This window comes from Zeugodacus cucurbitae, chromosome 5 (genome assembly GCF_028554725.1).
Source record: "Zeugodacus cucurbitae isolate PBARC_wt_2022May chromosome 5, idZeuCucr1.2, whole genome shotgun sequence".
NCBI classification, from domain to species: Eukaryota; Metazoa; Arthropoda; class Insecta; order Diptera; family Tephritidae; genus Zeugodacus; species Zeugodacus cucurbitae.
Window position 1 is genome coordinate 27835783 of NC_071670.1, and position 22200 is coordinate 27857982.

The 22200-nt window shown below is 34.5% G+C and overlaps 1 protein-coding gene across 1 annotated transcript; it reads right to left on the reverse strand.

Annotated features, from left to right (window-relative positions):
• Window positions 1-4742: 4742 nt before the first annotated feature.
• LOC105215390 (homeobox protein unc-4) lies at window positions 4743-21803 on the reverse strand. The gene is made up of 4 exons (XM_011189280.3): window positions 20480-21803; window positions 7652-7830; window positions 7030-7169; window positions 4743-6941 (listed from the first exon to the last, which is right to left on the reverse strand). Exons 1-4 carry the CDS (start codon window positions 21060-21062, stop codon window positions 6365-6367), a joined length of 1479 nt encoding a protein of 492 aa, XP_011187582.1. The 5' UTR covers window positions 21063-21803; the 3' UTR covers window positions 4743-6364.
• Window positions 21804-22200: the final 397 nt, after the last annotated feature.

The window sequence follows — 22200 nt, forward strand, 5'->3', positions numbered from 1 at the left end:
ACTAAAGATTCCCGTTCATAGGCTTAGTTCTCACATTATTCATAATTGGCATTTATTAGCTAAATACTTTGCTCATTTTCAATTTAGCATTTAATTTTTGTAAGTATAACACCGCGAATATATTCGTATACATGCGTTATAGTTTTAAATATCATTTCTCAGTTTCGATCGGGCAATTATTCAGAAATTCTATTATCCCGATTGGTTTTTTAAGGAATGGTGTTATGCATTAAGATATTCAATTAAGCCATTCTGTATCGTATCGCCTTCCTTGCCGACATGTTGTCTGCTCTATGGACTGAGATTGAGACCACTGAGAAGTTCAAATAAATTATGTTCAGACCCAGTAATCCTTTTATTTACGATTTTCACACAATGACTGGACTTGTTTGCTGACACCTAACAATTTAAATATGAACATACATATACATATATATACAATGTGGTTTATAGGCATGCGCTTGTGTGCAGCTCTTTGAAAGCGAACTGATTAAAACACATGCCAACATGTCTTAGCTCCTCTTCGCGTCTGCGCCGAAAGTGTTGCGCTCGAAATGTCATAAAGTAGTTCAGAACTTTTATTGTGGCAGTGGCAATGGTTAACATCTCCTGCCGGCCAGCTGTGATTGTTGACCGCCTGCCGCTTCATTCTCACTGCCATCTTTTTCTTTGTTTCTTATTTGTTGGTTTTTGATTTTTTGGTTTTCTGCTTTTTACTTCCAACAAGCTCATTCGCCCGCGCGACTGATTATGTTTGATACATGCATATGTGTGTGTATGTGCGGACCGTTGTATGAGTTGTTGGGATTTTCGATGTTCTGTTTTGCCCATTTAATGTGTGACGGTGTTGTTGGTTGCGGCACATTGTGCTGATGTGCACAGCGTGATACTTACGAGATTCATGGGAATATTAATTTCATGGCAATTTTATTGCTTATTAATTTTTCAACATTTTTTCCTCTTTCACCTTGCAGAACCATACACTCTGTACACATGTATATATGTATTTGTTTGAATTTGTCCGTTCGTTGATCGGTGCTCAGCGCATGTTGCATGCTGGCCGGTGTTAGTGTTAGTACTCTGGTATTGTTGATAGTTGAAAGGCATCTCTGATCTCCGATTTTCGATGATTGGTATTAGAGTTTCATGGTATTATTGCTCATTACTCCCAGTTGTGAACGTTTTGTGCTTTTCCCCTGCTGGTGATGATCAACTGATCTGCTATTATTACCAATAGTGATATGATATGATTATGCATCTTAATATTTAATTTTGAATGATTTGTACTTTTTCTTATACCAAATCCAACTTTATGGGTTTGTATGTTTATAAATATGTTCACATATTTACAGGTGTCTGTGAGTGTGTGTATTTCGGTTAGTTGGCTTTTTCTTGCCTTATCTCAGCTCTTTGTTATTATGGTCTTTTCTGCCCAATTACTCTCTTATGCAAATGAAATTCACGCTATTATTTATGCTTCACACGTTTTCCTTTTTCTTATTCTTTTATCGCTCACACACACACACACACATACTTACAACTGTATTCATAGTGTTTCTTTTTCCAATTTGGTTAACGCTGATTTTCATTTGTGGCTGTGTTTGGGCAGAAGTGAAGCAGTCAAGCACCACGCGCTCTGCTCAATTCCCAAATTCAATAAAGACATCAACTTGGCCAATTGTGGTGCTGTTGTTGCCGTTTATGTCGAGCTTGTCGAGTTTGTCGGCTAGTAATGATGGCTTTGACGTGGCTGATGGTGTTGTTGTTGCTGTCGCTGCCGCCGCCGCCGCTGGTACGATTTGAGGGGTTAATCAAAGTGTTTATCGTGATATTTAATTTATTCACACTCTTTTGTCGTTATTGTTGTTTGCATTGTTGGGCTGTTGTTGCGCATAAATTGGTACTGTTGTCGATATTTTCTAAACAATATTGTTAATTTATTGTATTGTTTAATGATTAGTAATATTTTCCCACCGAAATTTGAAAATTTCGTTGTGGAAAGTGGTTTTCTCTCAATAATAGCAACAATATGGAATAATTCTCGTTTCGGTTGATTTCTGTTTTCTTTGGTTGCAAGGCATTTATACAGCCTTTTAAGTGGATAATCTTATTTGAGTGCATCTATAAGATTTTGGGAAATATTCTAATACGTAAATTCTTTCATTATAATACACAGAATTGATGTGATTTTAATATGGTAAGCATTTCAATATTACAAATTAAATTGTGTAGACACTGTTTGACAGTAGTTCCAGTTTTTCAACATAGACATTGTTTGTGTCAAGATAATTATTATAACCAATCTCCCTTTATTCATAATCCATATGTAAGTATATTTGAAGGAACATATATTAAAGGTTTATGGTAAAACAAACTAAATGAAAGAATTATTGTTATTTCAAAAGTTGACCTGTAATGTATTTATACCTTAAGTATTAGCATACATGACCATAAAGACACCATCACTTGATGTGGTTAGTAAAAATGTTTCGAGGTTAATGAGTATAATTGATTGAAACTGGGAAAACCATTTTTGATTGCAATCGAGGGAGAAGAGTATACATATTTGAATAGCAGTTTAACAGGAAAGATTTTTTGATAATAAGATTTATCGCAGTGAAGGGTATTATTTTACAATTTTTTTTAATAATTTGTATTTCTTGTCAAGAATGAAAATAAGAACAAATCAGTATACTACAATTGAGCATATAACTGATTATTTAGTTATTACATTTTCTGTTATAGTTCCTTCCTTAAATTTTTACTCTGAGAACCTCCATTAACATATTAATATGTATGCCTTTAAACAATTATCATAAAAAATATTAAAAGTGAAACCATAATGAAGTATATGTATGTATTTCTAGGCAGATGTGTCTATTAAAATATCTGACAATGGCTAAAAATATAAATCAACCGAAGCCAAACATTCTAACTGAAATTTTGCTAATTTCATGGCGATATATTTTTACGAAATATTTCGTTTATGACGATTAGTTTTTCGCAACATGATGATACCAGGTAAATTGATCCAGTATAAGTGAAAAAACAAGATTATGAGCGGATTCGTTGCGTTAAGTTTTTTTTTTGCAATAGCACTATCCAAGGGTTTCATTCGTGAAAATTACCTAACACAAACCATATACCTATACTTATATATTCATTATAATGTGCTGTAGGAAAGTATGGGCCCGTATTAGTGGTATATTATAATGTATATATATAATATTAAGATTATGGATCTTGAGAATCGGACTAAAGAAAATCATTATATTTGCTAAAACGGGTCTAAAGGCAGTTCTGGACTGATTTCGTTAATATTTGATTGCAAATAACTTTTTGGTCAGGAGAACAAGACTACTTAATTTCGTGAAGGCATCCAACTGACCAGATATTCACCATGCGCCAAATTTTGGAGAAAACCCGTGAAAAGAGGATCGACACACACCAACTTTTTGTCGATTTTAAACCTGCTTTCGATAGCACGAAAAGGAGCTGCCTTTATGCCGCCATGTCTGAATTTGGTATCGCCGCAAAACTAATACGGCTGTGTAAGTTGACGTTGAGCAACACCAAAATCTCCGTCATGATTGGGAAGGACCTCTCCGAGCCGTTCGATACTAAACGAGGTTCCAGACAAGGAACCTCACTCACTATCGTGAGAAAAAATAATACGAGCTGCAGAGCTAAATAGAGAAGGTACAATCTTCTATAAGAGTGTACAGCTCCTGGCGAACGCCGATGATATTGATATCATCGGAAGCAACAACCGCGCCGTTTGTTCTGCTTTTTCCCGCATGGATAAAGAGGCGAAACGAATGGGTCTGGAGGTGAATGAGGACAAGACGAAATATCTCCTGTCATCAAGCAAACAGTCGGCGCACTCGCGTCTTGGCTCCCACGTCACTGTTGACAGTCGTAACTTCGTAGTCGTAGATAATTTCGTATTCTTGGGAGCCAGCATCAACAACACGAACAATGTCAGCCTCGAAATCGATATTAGAACTGTGAAGTCAATCCGAATCGTTTACTTTACAATATATAAAGTAAGCACTGGTGAAGATATCGAAACAGAACTTTGTACAAATACAGTATTTATAGTGTGTCGCCGAAATCGGACCATAAGTTTTCAAAGCCCCATATATCGAACATAAGGACCTCAATGGTTCTAATTCATTTTTAACGAAAATATAAGTAAGTCTCTCAGATATTTTGAAGAAATTCAGAGGGAATATTTTTCTTCTAATAATATGTCTCCGTGGCAAAAATTGGTGAAATCGGGTCATAACTTCTCCTAGTTCCCATATACATAATATTTGGGTTTCCAACTTTCAATTGAATTTATACCATATGCATATATGACGAATATTATGTGTGTTATATTAATGAAATTAAGTAAATAAATTACGAGAGTATAAAATGTTCGGTTACACCCGAACTTAAAACTTCCTTACTAGTTTATAATAATGAATAATGGTGATATTACTGACCAAATCTAAAGTGCTTGAGCTAGTTCTGTGATGTTACATTGACTTTTATATTTGAAATATGTTTATTTTTGCATTCTTTCGGCGGACGTTGTACCAGTTTTTATAGGCCTTCAATTTGACAGCGTTTGAACCACGAACTAGTTTTTTAACTTTTTATAACTTTTAGAATCCAGTCTTTTCTCAGTACTTTTAATTGACCATATGCGAGTAAAAATATCCCGTTTTGAAACGGATACTCACATTTAAAGCTTCTTTACTAGGAAACTATCTCAAAATTGTGTATATTAGCACTAAGACTGCATTCTTAGTTAAAAACAAGAAAATGTATTTATCCTGTTTTTAAAAGAAGTAGTACTTTCCGTTTTGACAACCGACGGCACATCATCATCATCATCATAAGCAATGTAGAACTTACCTAGAAATTCCTAACATTTATAAAGAATTGAATTTTCCGTGGAAATAGTTACATGGTATTTTTGCATTTAATAGGACATACTATTTATTTATATTTTCTTTAAATTAAATTTAAATTATTTTACAGTAACATTAATAGCAAATACATATATACAACCGATTCAGTATCAAGGAGACAAAAGCGAAATTAAAGCGAACGAAATATTAAAACGCTAAAGAGGTATTAAAACATCAGACATTAACTCAAACATACATAAATATGTACAGAAACATAAAATTATGCGTTTATATGCTATACTCTAAAATACATATGTATGTATGTATGTATGCGTATTTGTATTGCACTTAAAACTAGATTTCTAATATATTCAAAGCCCTGTTCACGCATTCAAACGCATACTCGTACTCATCTAAATATGTACATACATGACCATTTTACTAAAATTGTTCAAACAAATATATGGTAAGTGTAGGCAACTAGAAAGCAGCGACTTACTAAATGTGCTGAATTGTTTTGTTGGTAGTTTTTCGACGCAGTTCAAAACTCAAATATGGGCTTAATAAAGGAGATACAAGAAGCACACCTGCATACTGTATAATTTTTGATATCAGTGTGAACTTCTGAAAATAGACTTTAATGTATAATAAAATTTAGCAAAAATTTCAGCATGCCTGTTCCGTAAAGCTCCTGTCTTTTCTAGAAGTTATTGTCGTGAAATTTTTAACTCAAACATTGATAGAGAGAAGCGATGCAGGATCATTAGTGCCTTTTGAAGTCATCGGCCTCTGAGCGGTGCAAGACATTTTAGCTAAATTTTTAGCCAATTGACTATATGTACGCAGGTAAGAATAGTTTGGTAACTTATATGTAATATATATATATATATATATATATATATATATATATATATACAGAATTGAACTGCTGGAAACCCACGAGTTAATGCCACAAATCACATAATGTCATACATTTTGGTAAATTATTGAATTGGCATTATACACTCTGCATAATTTTTTTTTTTTGAAAAAAATATGTAAATTACTACTCATAATGGTACATCAATTATACTAATATTGCGCAATTGGTTCTGGTTGCATTAGCATTATTCACTGTGGATATTTATGTATGTATGTATGTAAGTACTAGTACATACACTCCTACATACGAGTATGTATGTACTCGCTTAGCTGCTGAACAATTTCGTATATTAGTTGAGTTCATTAATGGTACATTCTTTAACTATTCATTAATGATATACATACATACTTAATATTTAGTTATTTATTCATTTATTTATATGGTACAGCTACAGTGGCCTGGCGGATGCGCACCCTGTATGTGTTTGTGTTAACGCGTATCTGCTGTGGATGGGTAAAGTGGGCGCAAGCAATGGCTTGCGAGAAAGCGTACAACAACTTTTTTGCCTCTGCATTCAACCATTTAACCATCTCAATAAATCTCACGTGTTGTTGAACAGCAGCGACTCTATGCTAAATGGATTGTTCCGCCGGATGCTAATCGGTGATGTTTGATGTTGATTACTATTGTGATTTTGATGGATTTGATTATGTTGATTTTGCTGGTGTTGTTGTTGATATTCATGGGCGGGTGTATTGGAATTCGTTAGATTTAAACGTAAATTCGATATGCCGGTACTTGCTGTAGGAAAAATGAAAGATGTTTTTCCGCAACTGTCTGTGGCGTTGCTGTCGTCCTCGGTGTTGCGCTCCCCATTGGACACTGGACTCTCTATGCCATTTTGACTACTGCTTGGTGAGAAGCTACCCGGCAGTAAACTATTTGCTCGGGGGCTTCGAAATGAACAATCGTCGCCATCGTCGTCACTGTCTGTGCCGCCCACTACGTCTATTTGTATGCCGTCGTCTTCCAGATCAGAGTCGGAGAAGGTGCCGTTAGCTTTGTGTTGTGATATGTATTCGGCTTTAAGTGCTTCGAGATCGACCGTGATGCCTTTGGCCTGTAACTTTCTCGCTTGTCGATCAATCGCTTTTGCCAGTTTTTTTCTTCGTCGAGCCCTAAGATTTTAGAAACATACGTTGGTTTAGTTGTTGTTCTCTGGATATTGCTTCAATGTAGCTTTCATTAGTATTTCTTTTAAATTACCTTTCTTTGGCTTTCAGTTCGCTTGGCGGAATCGGTTCTCCGGAGCAGGTTTGAGGTTGAGCGTTATGTGCAGGTCGTCCAGGTCCTTTTTTGGTGTGCTCACGTTTTCGCACTTTTGCTCTTCGGTTCTGGAACCATACCTATCTGGAACAAAGCGTTTCATTTCAGAAATTTCAAATGCAATAATATCGTACTTTTTATATTTAAATTGAGCTCTAGTATATTTTTAATTTAGCCAGCAAAAGTTGTTATTAACTAATTAGACAGAATCTACTGTAATTTTGTTCTACTAAAGTATATATATTTAGTGAGGATTCACCAGCGTAATAGACATTTTTTTCTATTTTTTGTTCTTTTGTCATGTAAAAAATGGAACACATTCAAAGAGGTAATGCAGCATATGTATAATTTTGAAATATAAACAGACAGCATTTCCATCGAGTTAAGGAAACGCGCTTAGGTAATTTTGTGTTGTTTTTATGAAAACTCTGTTTTACTTCTACTCTAATTTACTATTGGTTACCGTATCTACATATGTATTTTTCAAGTTTCAATTAAATTCCGGGAGATGTTCTGTTAATGCTCTTGAAATAAATATGTTCGTAGGTAAAACAGAACTCACCGCAACTCTGCTCTCTTTCAAGTCCAGTCTCATGGCCAGTGCTTCACGCATGAAAATGTCGGGATAATGGCTTGCAGAGAATGCACGCTCCAGTTCCTCCAGCTGCCACGAATTGAAGTTAGTGCGAGATCGTCTTCGTTTCGCAGCATTACTATCCTCATCACCATCACCGGGAAAGCCTAAAATTTTTAAAAGAACATAAATTTATTTAACTTGGGCTTTGTAACAACGTTCGAGTATATATTTTTGATTTTTTTCTAATCAATTAACCGAATTTACAGAGATTATGCAAAACTGACAATGGCTGTCTGCGTTGCTCGAATATCTGCTCAACAATATAAATTCAATGAATGGATATTGACTTTTCAATGCTACCGAGTTTTGTTTTACAGATTTTAAGGTGTTAGATGGGTTTCAGATGTTTGCAAACAAGGGTACTTTTACAATTTTTTTGAATAGATACAGTCATATATTTAATTTAAACAATTAAGCATATCAAAGATACATGTTTAAACAGTCAAAACTCAGCCATTGGTACCTCATCTCCCGTGATGTGTCCAAAAAAGTTCTTGCCATAGAGAGCAAACTGCATCTATCCAATATCAATAAACCAAAAATATTGCGATAGTACATGGATAAATCTAGTTAATGAACAAAGGAAGAGAGATAATATTTAAATTGGTATTTTCGTTGATTTTTTTTAGGTAAAATTTGTGCCATGGCTCGAAAAAAATAGTTGTAATAAAAATATAAACAAGTAAGGAAGGGCTAAGCTCAGGTGTAACCGAACATCTTATACTTTCGCAATTTATTTATTTATTTTTATTAATAGAACACATAATTTCGTCACATATATGGTATAAAGCCCATCGAAAGTTGGAAACCCTAATATTAGGTATATGGGAGCTAGGGGAAGTTATGATCAGATTTGACTAATTTTTAGCACGGAGTCATATTATTAGAAGAAAAATATTCCCTCTGAATTTTTTCTAAATATCTTAGAGACTGTATTTTCGGTAAACAATTTATTCGAAGCCCTGAGGTCTTCATGTTCGATATATGGAGCCTTGAATACTCATGGTCCGATTTCGGTTCGATTTTTAGAAGGGTCATGTCACACTATAATTGCAGTATTTGTGCACAGTTCTGTTCCGATGTCTTCACTAGTGTTTTTTATATATTGTAAAGTAAACGATTCTGATCGACTTCAAAGTTCTGGTTTATGGGAAGTAGGCGTGATTGTGAACCGATTTGGACTATTTTCATAACAGATTATTGAGAAGCCAGAAAGACCATTCTGTACCAATTTTATAATGAAATTTTAAAATTAAGTTCCTGGTGGTTTTTCTTACTGCATTAAATAATTTTTAGCAGTTTTCAACATAACCATTGTATGGGAGGAGGGTATGGTCAATATCCGATTTCCTCCATTTTTGGACTGTATAAGAGAGTGCCTGAAGAAAACGACTCCTGAGAGATTTGTTGATATAGCTTCAGTTCTTTACGAGACACTTTCCCAAAAAAATACATCCAAATATGCCCCTCCTTAGAACGATCCTTTTTACCAAATTTTCATAGGTTAATTTATGTCTTAGTTATAGCTCTTTATATGCTCTATTTAGCAACTTTGTTGCGAGAGTATAATAAATATTTCGAAACTTATCTAATTAAATAATTTTTCTAAGGACAGAAGCAAAAATATTATGATTTGTCTATTACTGAATTGGTATTTTTCTGCTCAAAATGTTCCACCAGTACCAACATCCACATTTATAACCCGGTTGGATTATATTTAACTCACATTAGAACTTGCCTGAATTTAGTTAAATAAGATGGGTCAACGTAAAGTTACGCACAAACTAGGGAAGGTGGACATACATTTTCATTCCAAATTATAATTATGCTCATATATTTCAATTATCAACCACATCCACAGCAAACGCAAAAGTAGCCTGGGCAATTTATTCGAATGTACATATTTACATACGAATATATGCAGACGAGTTATTCCTTTATGTCCATGTGTGTAATTGAGAAAATTCCCAAATGAGTGTCTATAAACGGGTCGAAGTCACATAATTTGCATATGCCTATTGTGCCTGCGTGGGTGGGGGTCAAATAGCGAAATTATATTTTGAGATTTATTCGACTGCACATAGTTGTAATGTATAGGGAATTCAATTGAAACACGAAAAATGTTGCGTAACGTTCTTTTGCACATATGAAAGCATAAGCATATGTACATATGTATGTGTATGAGCAGCTTTGTTTTTAAGCATAAATTCACATTCAATTCACACACACAATCCCATATGCATTTATATGAAAATCATGGGAGGCGAATGAGATAAACACATTAAGGAAGGCCTTGCCACCAAAGGGCGTAAAGTGAATAGTATTAATTCCTCGCTGTGCATGTATTTTATTGCAGCGAAATGTGCATTCAGACCTTAATAATTCAAATTAAATGCTGGTACTGTCACCGCCCATTCCGCCGCACCGCACCAGCTTGGCCACTGTGGCAGCCTATGCTGTAGTGCTTCAGTTGTTGTTGCGTTAGCCGGCCAATTACAACTTAGGGCTATTTATTGTACGCCTCGTTGTAGTAGGGAATCGTGTTTGGCCCATTGGATTGAAACAATTTAATAACGGAATGCACGCGAACGCTCTGCAAGGTGCAAAGTATATGCTTACATACATACATACATATATATGTATTTATGTATGTACATACCCATATTGTAGGCAGTATTATTTATGGTAATAGACACTGAAACATATCTTAATTGGTTTTTAATAATACATAGTAGAAGTATTTTTAGCAATTATTTGACATAATAAATAAAGCCCGTGTTCGTTAATTATGCTAAAAATAGTAATTTCGCATTTAAAAGGCTATAAATGAATTCAAGAAATGTAAAACTAGTGTTTTAACTCGCGTTAAAGCTTTTAATTAGAAACTATAAAATCATGCCAATGAAAAGCAGTTACAACGGAGCGTGTAGTGACAAAGTAAAGTATATTAAGTTGCCCAGCATGGTTCTCCAACATAGGCTATGTATATGAATACAACATTATTTTCAATACGGAGCCAGGCTATGCACGCATTTCCAGTAAAACTTGGTAAGTTAGGTATGGTAATAGGCACATGCATGTGTTACTATGTGTACGCGTATTTGTAGCATATACCCAAACATACTTTTGTAGTTATTAAGCCATAATTTTCGGCAAACAGGATAATTGATATTTATTACCGTTCCATGTTGGTTACTCGATTGAATCCTGTAAAATTTATATAACGCTTTGTCAGAAGTTTCGAAGCATGCATGGGCCCAAGTTATTATTAAGTTCTGCTGCACATCGAAATTTAAATCGAAAGCGAAGCGCCATCGAAAATTAAATACAATAAAAGCAAATTAATGGAATGAATAAGAGTATATATGTACATACATTTATAAGCAAACATACATGCATGTGTATATATGTACTTATATGTATGTAACGAAATAGGAACAACTATATTTCGGTTCAAATAACTATTGTAAGCTCTCTCTCTGAAGTATTAAACCCATCACCATCTTGGAAAGCCTAAAACTAATAATATCTAATGCAAAAGAGAAAATAAGTTCAAAACTTTTAAAATAGTTTTATCATAACGAATTTTCGCGTTTCACATGTAAACATATGTGTATGTATGTATATCGAAGTGGATTAATAAATTGGCGCTCACATCGCTAAAAGATATGGGGCGGATGATAAATATAACAAATTTTAAAGTCTTAGTGATTTTAAAAGACATACTCGTATTAGTGTGTATTTTGTTTTGCGGTTGAGAGAGTATGGTTTACCATTGTATGCTGAGTGGCAATCGAAAAAATTCGAAATTGCGTGTTGATAACATTAATCTGCCCTGTACTCGAAATTTCAAATTGTGAGTGAGAGTTGACCAGCATAATAGGAAGACATTGTTTTGTTCTTTTATCATGTAAAAAATGGAACTCATTCAAAGAAGTAATGCAGCATACATACATATGCATAAGGTTGATGTTAAGAAGCAGCATTTTCATCGGAAATTAGAAAATCAACTTACTGGCGTTTTTTACTTCGAACTTATATTTTCTTTGTTTGTTTTATGGGTTATGTTATGTGATATTACGAAAGCTACAAAACTTCAAATATATGTACATACAGTGTCGGACAAATAATATTGGACTGATAGCCATAGAAGCTAAAAATATCTCGTAAATTGCCAAATTGTAATTTCCGATATAAAAAAGTACTTCAATATAAAGATAAATCGTTTACTTAGTTAAACAATAATAAAACTTGTTTTTCTTTTAATATTTTAAATTTTATATGAAAGAAATTACAAGTACCCAATATTCAAATATTCCGCGACAAAGCATATTGGACTGGTCGCAGTTTATAATGATAGTCGACGAAAATCACGTTATTTTATAACGATTTTGCATTCTAAAAGCAAATTTAACAATTGCATTAAAAAATCAGCATCATTTTAAAAGTAGAGACTAAATTAAAATTCTACTTGTTTTGAAGAAATTAATAATAAAATGTAGCCATGGTTGGAAATACACATTCAGTTCTATTAAAAAATAATAATTATTTAAGGCTACAAGAATAATTTTTCACCTAAAGACGTTTGTAACAAGTTTTATGTCAATAAATCAACAGTAAGCTTCATTATAAAGAAATTTTGGGAAAGTGGATCTGTGAAAATGCACCATGAGGACGACCCAAAGCTGCAACACGACATGACGATTTAAAAATACTTAGAGAACTAAAAAAGTTTCCTAATAAGTCAGCGGCAAACAGGGTTAAAGACATAAATATGACAGTTAGCACCCGTACTGTACAAAGAAGAGCGTGAGCAATTGGACTATAAAGTTATAGAGCAGCCAAAACCAATTAATTCAAGAAAAAATCGACTAAGAAGGTTATGATTTGTTGGGCAACACAATAACTGGTCAGTGAAATGATGGAAAACAATAATTTTTTCTCATAAATTAATATTTAATTTGAAATACTCAGACATAATGAGAAGTGTTGGCCGACCAAAAAATAAGCGGTTACATCCCGATACTTACAAAGTACGGGTAAGCATGTTTAGGTGGCATTATGGTATAGGGAAGTTTTCCGGGGTTGGTGTTACTCCTCTATATGGAGTCAAATGTATTATGGATCCATTCATATACAAGGATATCCTTGATAGCCTGATGCTTCTCCATGCCAAGTGGAATTCGTCACTTTTGTGGTCATTTCAACACGACAACCAGCCAAAGAAAATCTCGGAACTTGTGGAAAATTGGGTCGTAGCACAAAATATTAATGTCCTAAAGTTGCCAGCTCAATCGCCGATCTCAATCCTATTGAGTATCTCTGGGAGATGATATATATAAGGATAGATAGAGTAGATGTGAATGGAGACAAAACAAATTGCTTAGAGCTGTAAAACAAACCTGATTAAGCTTTCCACAGGAATTTATTAACAATATTATAGCTTATATGCCAAATAGATGCAATGATATAATTAAAAATAACGGTTATGCTATAGAATAAACAACGATCATTATTCCAATATGTTTAGTCGCATTATGTTTTGTCCGACACCGTATATACCTATGTACATACATATATAGTACATTGTGCATAATACATACACGTATATGTATGTATGTATATATTATATTTATTTTTGACAATTGTTATTGTTTGACGAAGAATATATCTACTTAAATACCATTTGATTCTGCTGGAACGAATGTGCGAATATTAATTATAAAAAAGGGTACCATGAAATAATATCTTCAAATATAAAATCTATGAATATAATTTCCAAAAAGAAAATGATGAATGATGAATGAAAACGATCAACTTATGACACATTTCATTTCCTGCACGACTTTTCCCCCTCCAACGTACATCCGACGTCAGCAGAACAACTACACAATGATGAATTGAACTTAAGGAGATCTACACACTTACATACATATGTACTTATATAACGACGACAGGAATACATATAAACAAAAATGTCTTGTGCGCACTTTAAGCTCCGCCCATCGGTCGAGTATGACAAAAGTGAATTAAATCGAAGGCAATGATATTCAGAACACGAAATGGACAAGTCAAAACACAATACAAACCTTTCAGCATTCGAACGACATTTTATTCGAAAGAAGAGTGACAACTAGTTTATGCATTGTACTGCTTACGGCCAACTCTTATGTCGCATTGACATGTGAATTGCTGGTGCGCTGGTAGGTTGTGGCTTGTGGCGTCGCTAGCCGGCAACACGCTCCAGTGCGTAGGCATGAATAAATGCAAGCGACGTCGAAAACGGGAAAAAACGGGTAGCGGAGGCACGAAGCTACACTTTTTCTTCACTTTTATTTCCCTTTTCTCGAAAATGATTAATGAGTTTATGGTGACTTGGAGTATTTTTGCGTATGACTCGTTGCAAAGAGCCCATGCGAAAAGCGAACTGCAGCCAAAAGCAAATAGTATAAATGGTTATAATAGACACCCTTTCAGGGCGGTTTGCGGCAGAAAACTGTTAATTTACAAATTATAAATTCATTATCTCTCAGGCTGATCAAATTAATATCCTCAATATGTTCGTAGGCAAAAAACCTACGCATAAAATATCGTAAATAAATTTAGAAATTGGCTTATGATTGCATACATGTATACATGTGTAGATATGTATATTCGTGTATTTACTGTTGATCAAATTTGTATAGATAAATACAGGAAAACTAATATGTTTACGTTCTGTTTTGATTTGTGTAGTGGAGAGATAGTGGCATATTCAATATATCAAGTATGTTAGAGGTTTTAATTAAATTTGAATATTAATGATATTAAACTAAATCCAATGCATTGATTCATTTGTTTAAACCGAAGAAGAACACTATGCATAGACTGTAAAGGCACCCAAATAAAAATACAAATTAATTTAGAATATTTCTTCAAAGCTCGAATATGTTTATATTGTTTATTTTTAGTATTTGTATAACTTTTCCTGTTACGCCATGCTGGGAACGAGTTGGGACTCCGTTGTTCTTTTGGGTTCCTTTCTGCGATATATATGAGTCATCTTTGCGATCTTTGGAGCTTCTGAACCTAACCTAACCCAAGAATGATAGAAGACAAGATTCCGACACAATGACGTCACTCGAGTCAGAATGAGAATAGGCGACGCGAAAATATAAAACATAGTGAAAGAAATTAAATAATATATAGGTAAAATTTCATATTGAACTAGATTTCTAAAATCGTCGGATATAATAATGTATATTTATAATAAAAATTGTGTGTTTCATTACTAAAAATTAGGAATTTTTCGGCAGCTTTTTTGTTGATTGAAAAAGTGAAAAAGTCTTTACAAACGATTTTTTGCACTATAGATATTACATTCCGGCATTACATACTTTACACAAGCACACCCTTCACTTCGACTGTTTATCTTGGTTTTATTGTTTTGTACTACCGCGCACTTTGACATTTTTTCTTTCAAGTGATTGTTTTGCTGGAGTATTTCTAACGAGAGTGACGTTACGGCACAGGAAATGAAAATACAAAACAGTTAACTGTAAACCAGTGTCGCAATCTACTCTTCTATCATTCTTGAGCTAATACTCGTTATATATCGACACATAGATGGGAGGGATCAGTTTAGGGATGCACAGAGAAGGATCTTATAATTAAGAATTCTGATATATTATTAAATTTACAAGCTGTTATAGATGTGTTTTAGTGTATCTCAACTAAATTTACAATCTTTAATCAGTTAGAACTCTTTCTTATCCATTTATTATACTCTCGCAACATGTTGCACAGAGTATTACGGTTTTGTTCACATAACGGCTGTTTGTGTCACCTAGGAATAAAATAGTTAGATCTGGGGTTATATATATATAAATGATCAGGGTTAGCCATAAATAAAGTTATAAAAATAAAATTTGGTACAATGGATTGCACTAGAAAGAGCCATATTAAGATGTAATTTTTATGGTGGGCGTTGCCACGCCCTTTACTAAGTTTTTTTGTACATATATCGTAAACTACTAAAGCTTTATCAACCACACTCTCAAGAGTCGTTTCATTTAGATATATATCTAAGAAACTGGTAAAGAGTTTAACGATTTACAACCAAGCTAACGGGTGATTTTTTTGAGGTTAGGATTTTCATGCATTAGTATTTGACAGATCACGTGGGATTTCAGACATGGTGTCAAAGAGAAAGATGCTCAGTATGCTTTGACATTTCATCATGAATAGACTTACTAACGAGCAACGCTTGCAAATCATTGAATTTTATTACCAAAATCAGTGTTCGGTTCGAAATGTTTTTATCGACAAATTTTGTTCAGCGATGAGGCTCATTTCTGGTTGAATGGCTACGTAAATAAGCAAAATTGCCGCATTTGGGGTGAAGAGCAACCAGAAGCCGTTCAAGAACTGGCCATGCATCCCGAAAAATGCACTGTTTGGTGTGGTTTGTACGCTGGTGGAATCATTGGACCGTATTTTTTCAAAGATGCTGTTGGACGCAACGTTACGGTGAATGGCGATCGCTATCGTTCGATGCTAACAAACTTTTTGTTGCCAAAAATGGAAGAACTGAACTTGGTTGACATGTGGTTTCAACAAGATGGCGCTACATGCCACACAGCTCGCGATTCTATGGCCATTTTGAGGGAAAACTTCGGAGAACAATTCATCTCAAGAAATGGACCCGTAAGTTGGCCACCAAGATCATGCGATTTAACGCCTTTAGACTATTTTTTGTGGGGCTACGTCAAGTCTAAAGTCTACAGAAATAAGCCAGCAACTATTCCAGCTTTGGAAGACAACATTTCCGAAGAAATTCGGGCTATTCCGGCCGAAATGCTCGAAAAAGTTGCCCAAAATTGGACTTTCCGAATGGACCACCTAAGACGCAGCCGCGGTCAACATTTAAATGAAATTATCTTCAAAAAGTAAATGTCATGAACCAATCTAACGTTTCAAATAAAGAACCGATGAGATTTTGCAAATTTTATGCGTTTTTTTTTTTTAAAAAGTTATCAAGCTCTTAAAAAATCACCCTTTACTTTCCTTATACCACAATTTTGAAGCCCATCTGATTCGTTCACTTAGCAATCTATAAATTAAGCACCAGTGAAGATATCGGACAAAACTTTGCGCAAATATTGCGTTTCTATTGTGACATCGCCCATCTTAAAATCACCGAAATAACATTTCAAGGCCCCAGATACCGAACATATGGCCTCAGTACTTGTGCCCTATTTTTTACGGAAAATATAATATCCTTAAAGTCTCGGATATTATAAAGAAATTGAAAGGAGATCTGATTCTTCTTCCAGTATGCCTTTGTGCTAAAATTGGGCAAATCGGGTCAATACTTCCTGTAGCCCTGATATACCAAGTATAAAAACTTTCATTGATTCTAAACATATACCGTACTTATCGGTTAATATGTGAGAAATCTTCGCGAAATGATTTGAATGCATAATCTTGGATATAATGTAAGGTGGTTTAATAACAATAAATAAATAACTTGGGAGTGTATAAAATGTTCGGTTACACCCGAACTTAGTTTATTTTACTCTCGCAACAAAGTTGCTAAAGAGAGTATTATAGTTTTGTTCACATAACGGTTGTTTGTAACACCCAAAACTAAACGAGTTAGATGTAGGGTTATATATAGCAAAGTGATCAGGGTGAAGAGTGGAGTTCAAATCTGATGTCTGTCTGTCCGTCCGTCCGTCTGTGCAAGCTGTAACTTGAGTAAAAATTAAGATATCTTGATGAAACTTGGAACACTTGTTTCTTGGCACCATAGGAAGGTTGCTTTCGAAAATGAGCAAAATCGGATCACTGCCACGTCCATAAAATGGCGAAAACCGAAAACACATAAAGTGTCATAACTGAGCCATAAATAAAGCTATGGAAATAAAAATTAATCAAAAGGATTGTTCTAGGAAGGGGCATATCTGGATGTAATTGTTTTAGGAAAGTGGGCATGGCCCCGCCCCCTAATAAGTTTTTTGTACATATCTCGTAAACTATTAAAGCTATATCAACAAAATTCTTGGGAGTCTTTTTCAGGCATTTCCTTATATAGTCTAAAAATGGAGGATATCGTATTATAACCACGCCCACCTCCCATACAAAGGTTATGTTGAAAACAACTAAAAATGCTTTAATTCAGTAAGATAAAACACCAGAAAACACCCAATGATATGTTGTGAAAATAGGACAAATCGGTTCACAATCACGCCTACTTCCTATATACTTTGGGAACTTTGAAGTCGACCTGAATAGTTTACTTTACAATATGTAGCGAATCAAAATGCAAATTTCATGTTTTATATAAATGAAGTTATAAACATAAATATTAATTAATTTTATTATCACTCAGATTGTTGAGTTGCGGGAAACTTTGAAATATTAAGATATAAAGGAGAATACATTGCAATGCTACTAAATATATATATTATAAACATACTAATAGCGTTTTCAACAATAATCATATGCTGCATTACATCTTAGAAAGTGTTCCATTTTTTACATGATAAATTAACAAAAAAAAGGCACCCTATCATGCTGGTTTTTTTGAGAAAAGAAAACGCTATAAATGTGATATACACAATTTGTATCATTATTTATTAATTCATACAAAAATTCTCACAATTTCATATTTCAGCCGTGAATCAATTCCAAGGTTTTATGAAATTATTATTAGGTGTTATAATATATTATTTAATTTATATTAAAGATGTTATTGAATTTTTTTTCCTTAAAGTACACTTTAAGTTACTAAAAAACATTATTTTATTGCTTTAATTGTAAACAAAATTATTTCAGGAATCTAAAATCGAATCAGTCAGCTCAAGCAAGTAACGCAGATTCCGTCTTGAAAAAGGTGATTTCAATTGACCCAGTAGTAGGCATTGGAACGAAAGGAATTATATTTCCAGAATAAACTAAGCCTTTTTGGAGCTCTGTACATTTCAAAACAATACGACTGAAGCGCTGTATGAATAACACAGTACATTCTGAAGTTACAATTATTTAGTATTTTCTGTGATGATTCCACTATTTACATTAAAGTTTAATATTTTAGAAAAAATTTTCAATTTAATTAAGTAAAAATAGAAAACAGGCATTCATAAAAACCCGCTATAAGATCAGTTATTATTGATTGTGCCACAATAAATAAATTTACATGTTTATAAATTTTATTTTTTTATTGATTAAAATTGCGAAACTATGTCAGTGAATAAACAAATTAATTGTTGATTGCAACTATCAACTATAATTGAACTGCCTAGTTTGATCGCGGCGATAAGTCGGAAAATTTCAAAGAATGAGGTCATTTTATATTTCAAAAACACAAATCAAATCATTCAATTAGGTTGTCGGATTGAATTCATTTGCAAAGAAACACAATCATACAATCTATTGTATAATAATATTATTTTTCTTTCATATTAATTTATTTAATATGCATACCATTAATTGATTAATGTTTTATTTGTTTTATGGATGAGACTTACAAAAAGCCATGTGCTTATGAAAAGCGAATAAACGAGCAAATAATTAATGTTATTATCACTGCTTATTTTAATATTTTATATTATATGTATAAGTAGATATTCATCTAATAGAAACAAGTAACCGCCTAGGTATTTTATGCAATAAACCCTTACGTACTATTAAGCAAAACACATAGTTTAGAGGAATACAATTTCATTAAAAAATTTATTAACACCACTTTTGCCAATATTGTCATAAGTGTTATACCGAAAATGTATTATAATAAAGAGTTTACATATTTTTTCAGATATCAACACAACATTCAATATAGAAACGAGATATTATTTTTTCCACCGGACCATATTTTAAAAGAATGGGCTTTTATCAAAGATTTTTAATAAATAAACAAACAGCAAGTATTCAATATTGCGGTCCACTTTAATCCTTCAGAGGATCGAAACTGTTCAGTTGTGCACTTCTGCGCCCTAGTTTTAGGTTAAAAAATAGTAGTAATATTTATCTCGTCAGTTCTTGCTTTATAAAAAATACGTATTTGCTATGACAAAAAAATATTTAGCTTACGATATAAAATAGACTGGTAACTAGGCTAGAAAACAAAATCTTGAATTTATATTTTAAAGCATTGATCTTCTGGTGTTCAAAACTCCAACTTGTTATAACTAAGTCAGCTTTAAGACATTCATGAGCTTTTACATATATGCGTATGCTTTAAACTGACGTAAAGACGACATAGTTCATCGAAGTTTAGAATGCAAGAATAATTATGACAATACATCCGTGGCATTATATTTAATTTTCTGTCAATTTAAAATTGAATGTCTAAAATTACCATGCTATGACTGAATTGTGATATTATTTTTTGATAAACTTTATTATCTTATACGATTGCGATTTGCAATTAAATATGTTTTACTTATACTAAAATAACAAAATTTTTAATGACGTTTAAAAGTAAATAATAGGCTGATGCCAAAATTTAACAAAAAAAGTTTTTTTTTTTTAATTAAAATAATGTTATTGTAGTTATTTCTCTTAAATATATGATCATTATTTTAAGCAATACCAACCGACTCCCCTAAAATAAAGATATTCCCTTCTCAATAATATTAGAAATTCTGAATTTTAATCATTTCATTATAAATGGCATTATCGTTAGCCTATAAATCAGCCTCAGCATGTTAATAGCAGTATATTTTCTATGGAGGAGTAATTATATAGAGTAATTATAGTCTTAGAACTCACCTCCATCTTCATTTGACCCTTCACTGGGTGGACCTGCGGCCAAGTTTTGTCGATTTCCTATCATTAATCGATGTTGAATGGCAACTGTTGCAACAGCGGCAGCAGCAGTCGTTTGCACAGCCGACACATTTCGCATCGCTACACTTAATCCTGTTAAATTCGCAAAGGCATTACTTGCATTGACCGCCATTTGTGAGGCCGCGGCGGCCGCGGCAGCATTCTGCGGATTAGTCTCAAAACGTGGACGACCCAAAAACGGGCCGCCGGCAAACACTCCCGGTACACCGAATTGCAGAAACGGTCCCCAAGGAGGTACCCGCACTCCACCCGGCGCTAACTGTGCTGCAGCGGCGTACAACTGCAATGCAGCCGTTGGGTGTAAGCCTTCCGGCGGCATGGTGGCCGAATTGGCTGTTGAACGGACCACTGTTCCAGGACACGAAATTATACTACCACCGCCACTAACCGCTACACTATCTGAACCACTGACAGTGTCCGCCGTCGGGCTTAAACGTCCTTGCGTTGATATGCGTTGCAGTTGCAGGTTTTGTTGTTGCTGCTGCAGTTGTTGCTCTAAAACCATTCTGTACTAAAGCTCTGCTGATGCGCGAATATACATACAGCAACAACACACAGTGACTATTGCATAAAATGTCGCTTGGGTTTGCCGCTTTAAATTTGCACAAAATCACACAATTAATTTCAATTTCAATCACATCAGTCGAAAATATTAATGCACAAAATCCACAAATAACGGTGTGTAATATATGTATGTATGTATTTGTATATGTTGATATATTCACAATGGTTCACAATTGTATTGTCGCTGATACTCCTTGGGCACGCAAATGTTTACGTACACACGTATGTACATATTTTCATCACAAAAATTTAATATTGTTATTGTTGGCTTATTATGCCAATCAATTAAGATTCAATTTTGTGGCTGCGTTAATAAAAATAATTGTAATCGCACACAGCTTGCTCGACCGACAGCCCAGCCGATGCAGTAAATTCCGGTTTAAACCTCGGTGAGCTCAATTGCCACCGTTTGCCAATTTAAACCCGAATCGCGGACATCCTACACCACTCTCGCGGTACAAGCTAAAGCAATACCCAAAGCAACTCTGCTCGAACTAGCGAACCACCGACGGTAGCACAAGCCGAAATGTGCAACAAACAGAACGCAACAAACCACCAACGAGCGCTCACCATGAAAATTGAATTTGAACTGAGCACAGCGAGCAGACTTCGTGTTCAACAAACCAAAGCAAAGCAAACCAGACAGATTAACGACGCAGCAGCTGCCGTAAGCGATGAGCAGCAAGCAGTCAACGAATCAGTGAGCGAGTAGACGATCAGACCACGAGCACGAGATTGTTGCCATTATTGCGCCAAGGTAACACCACCACAACCACCACCACCGCTATCAGCTCCACACCTCACCTAACCGCAATCAGACGATTATCGACCGACCGATTCTAGCTGTTGCGCCGTATATGCGAGAACGAAGCAGCACGCCGAGCGCAGCTCCCTGCCATCGGTGCGAGTGAGTAGGAAATTCATCAAAAAGCCACTTAATTCTATTCCTCCGGCATTGTTGCTACATATGCCAATGCTAGAGTTGACACCGCGACCTCCGCCAACGGTTCAACCAACTCCCATAATACTCTCTGCCGCAGTCAACTCCTTCCACTCAAGTCTCTACTGCACCCCACTTC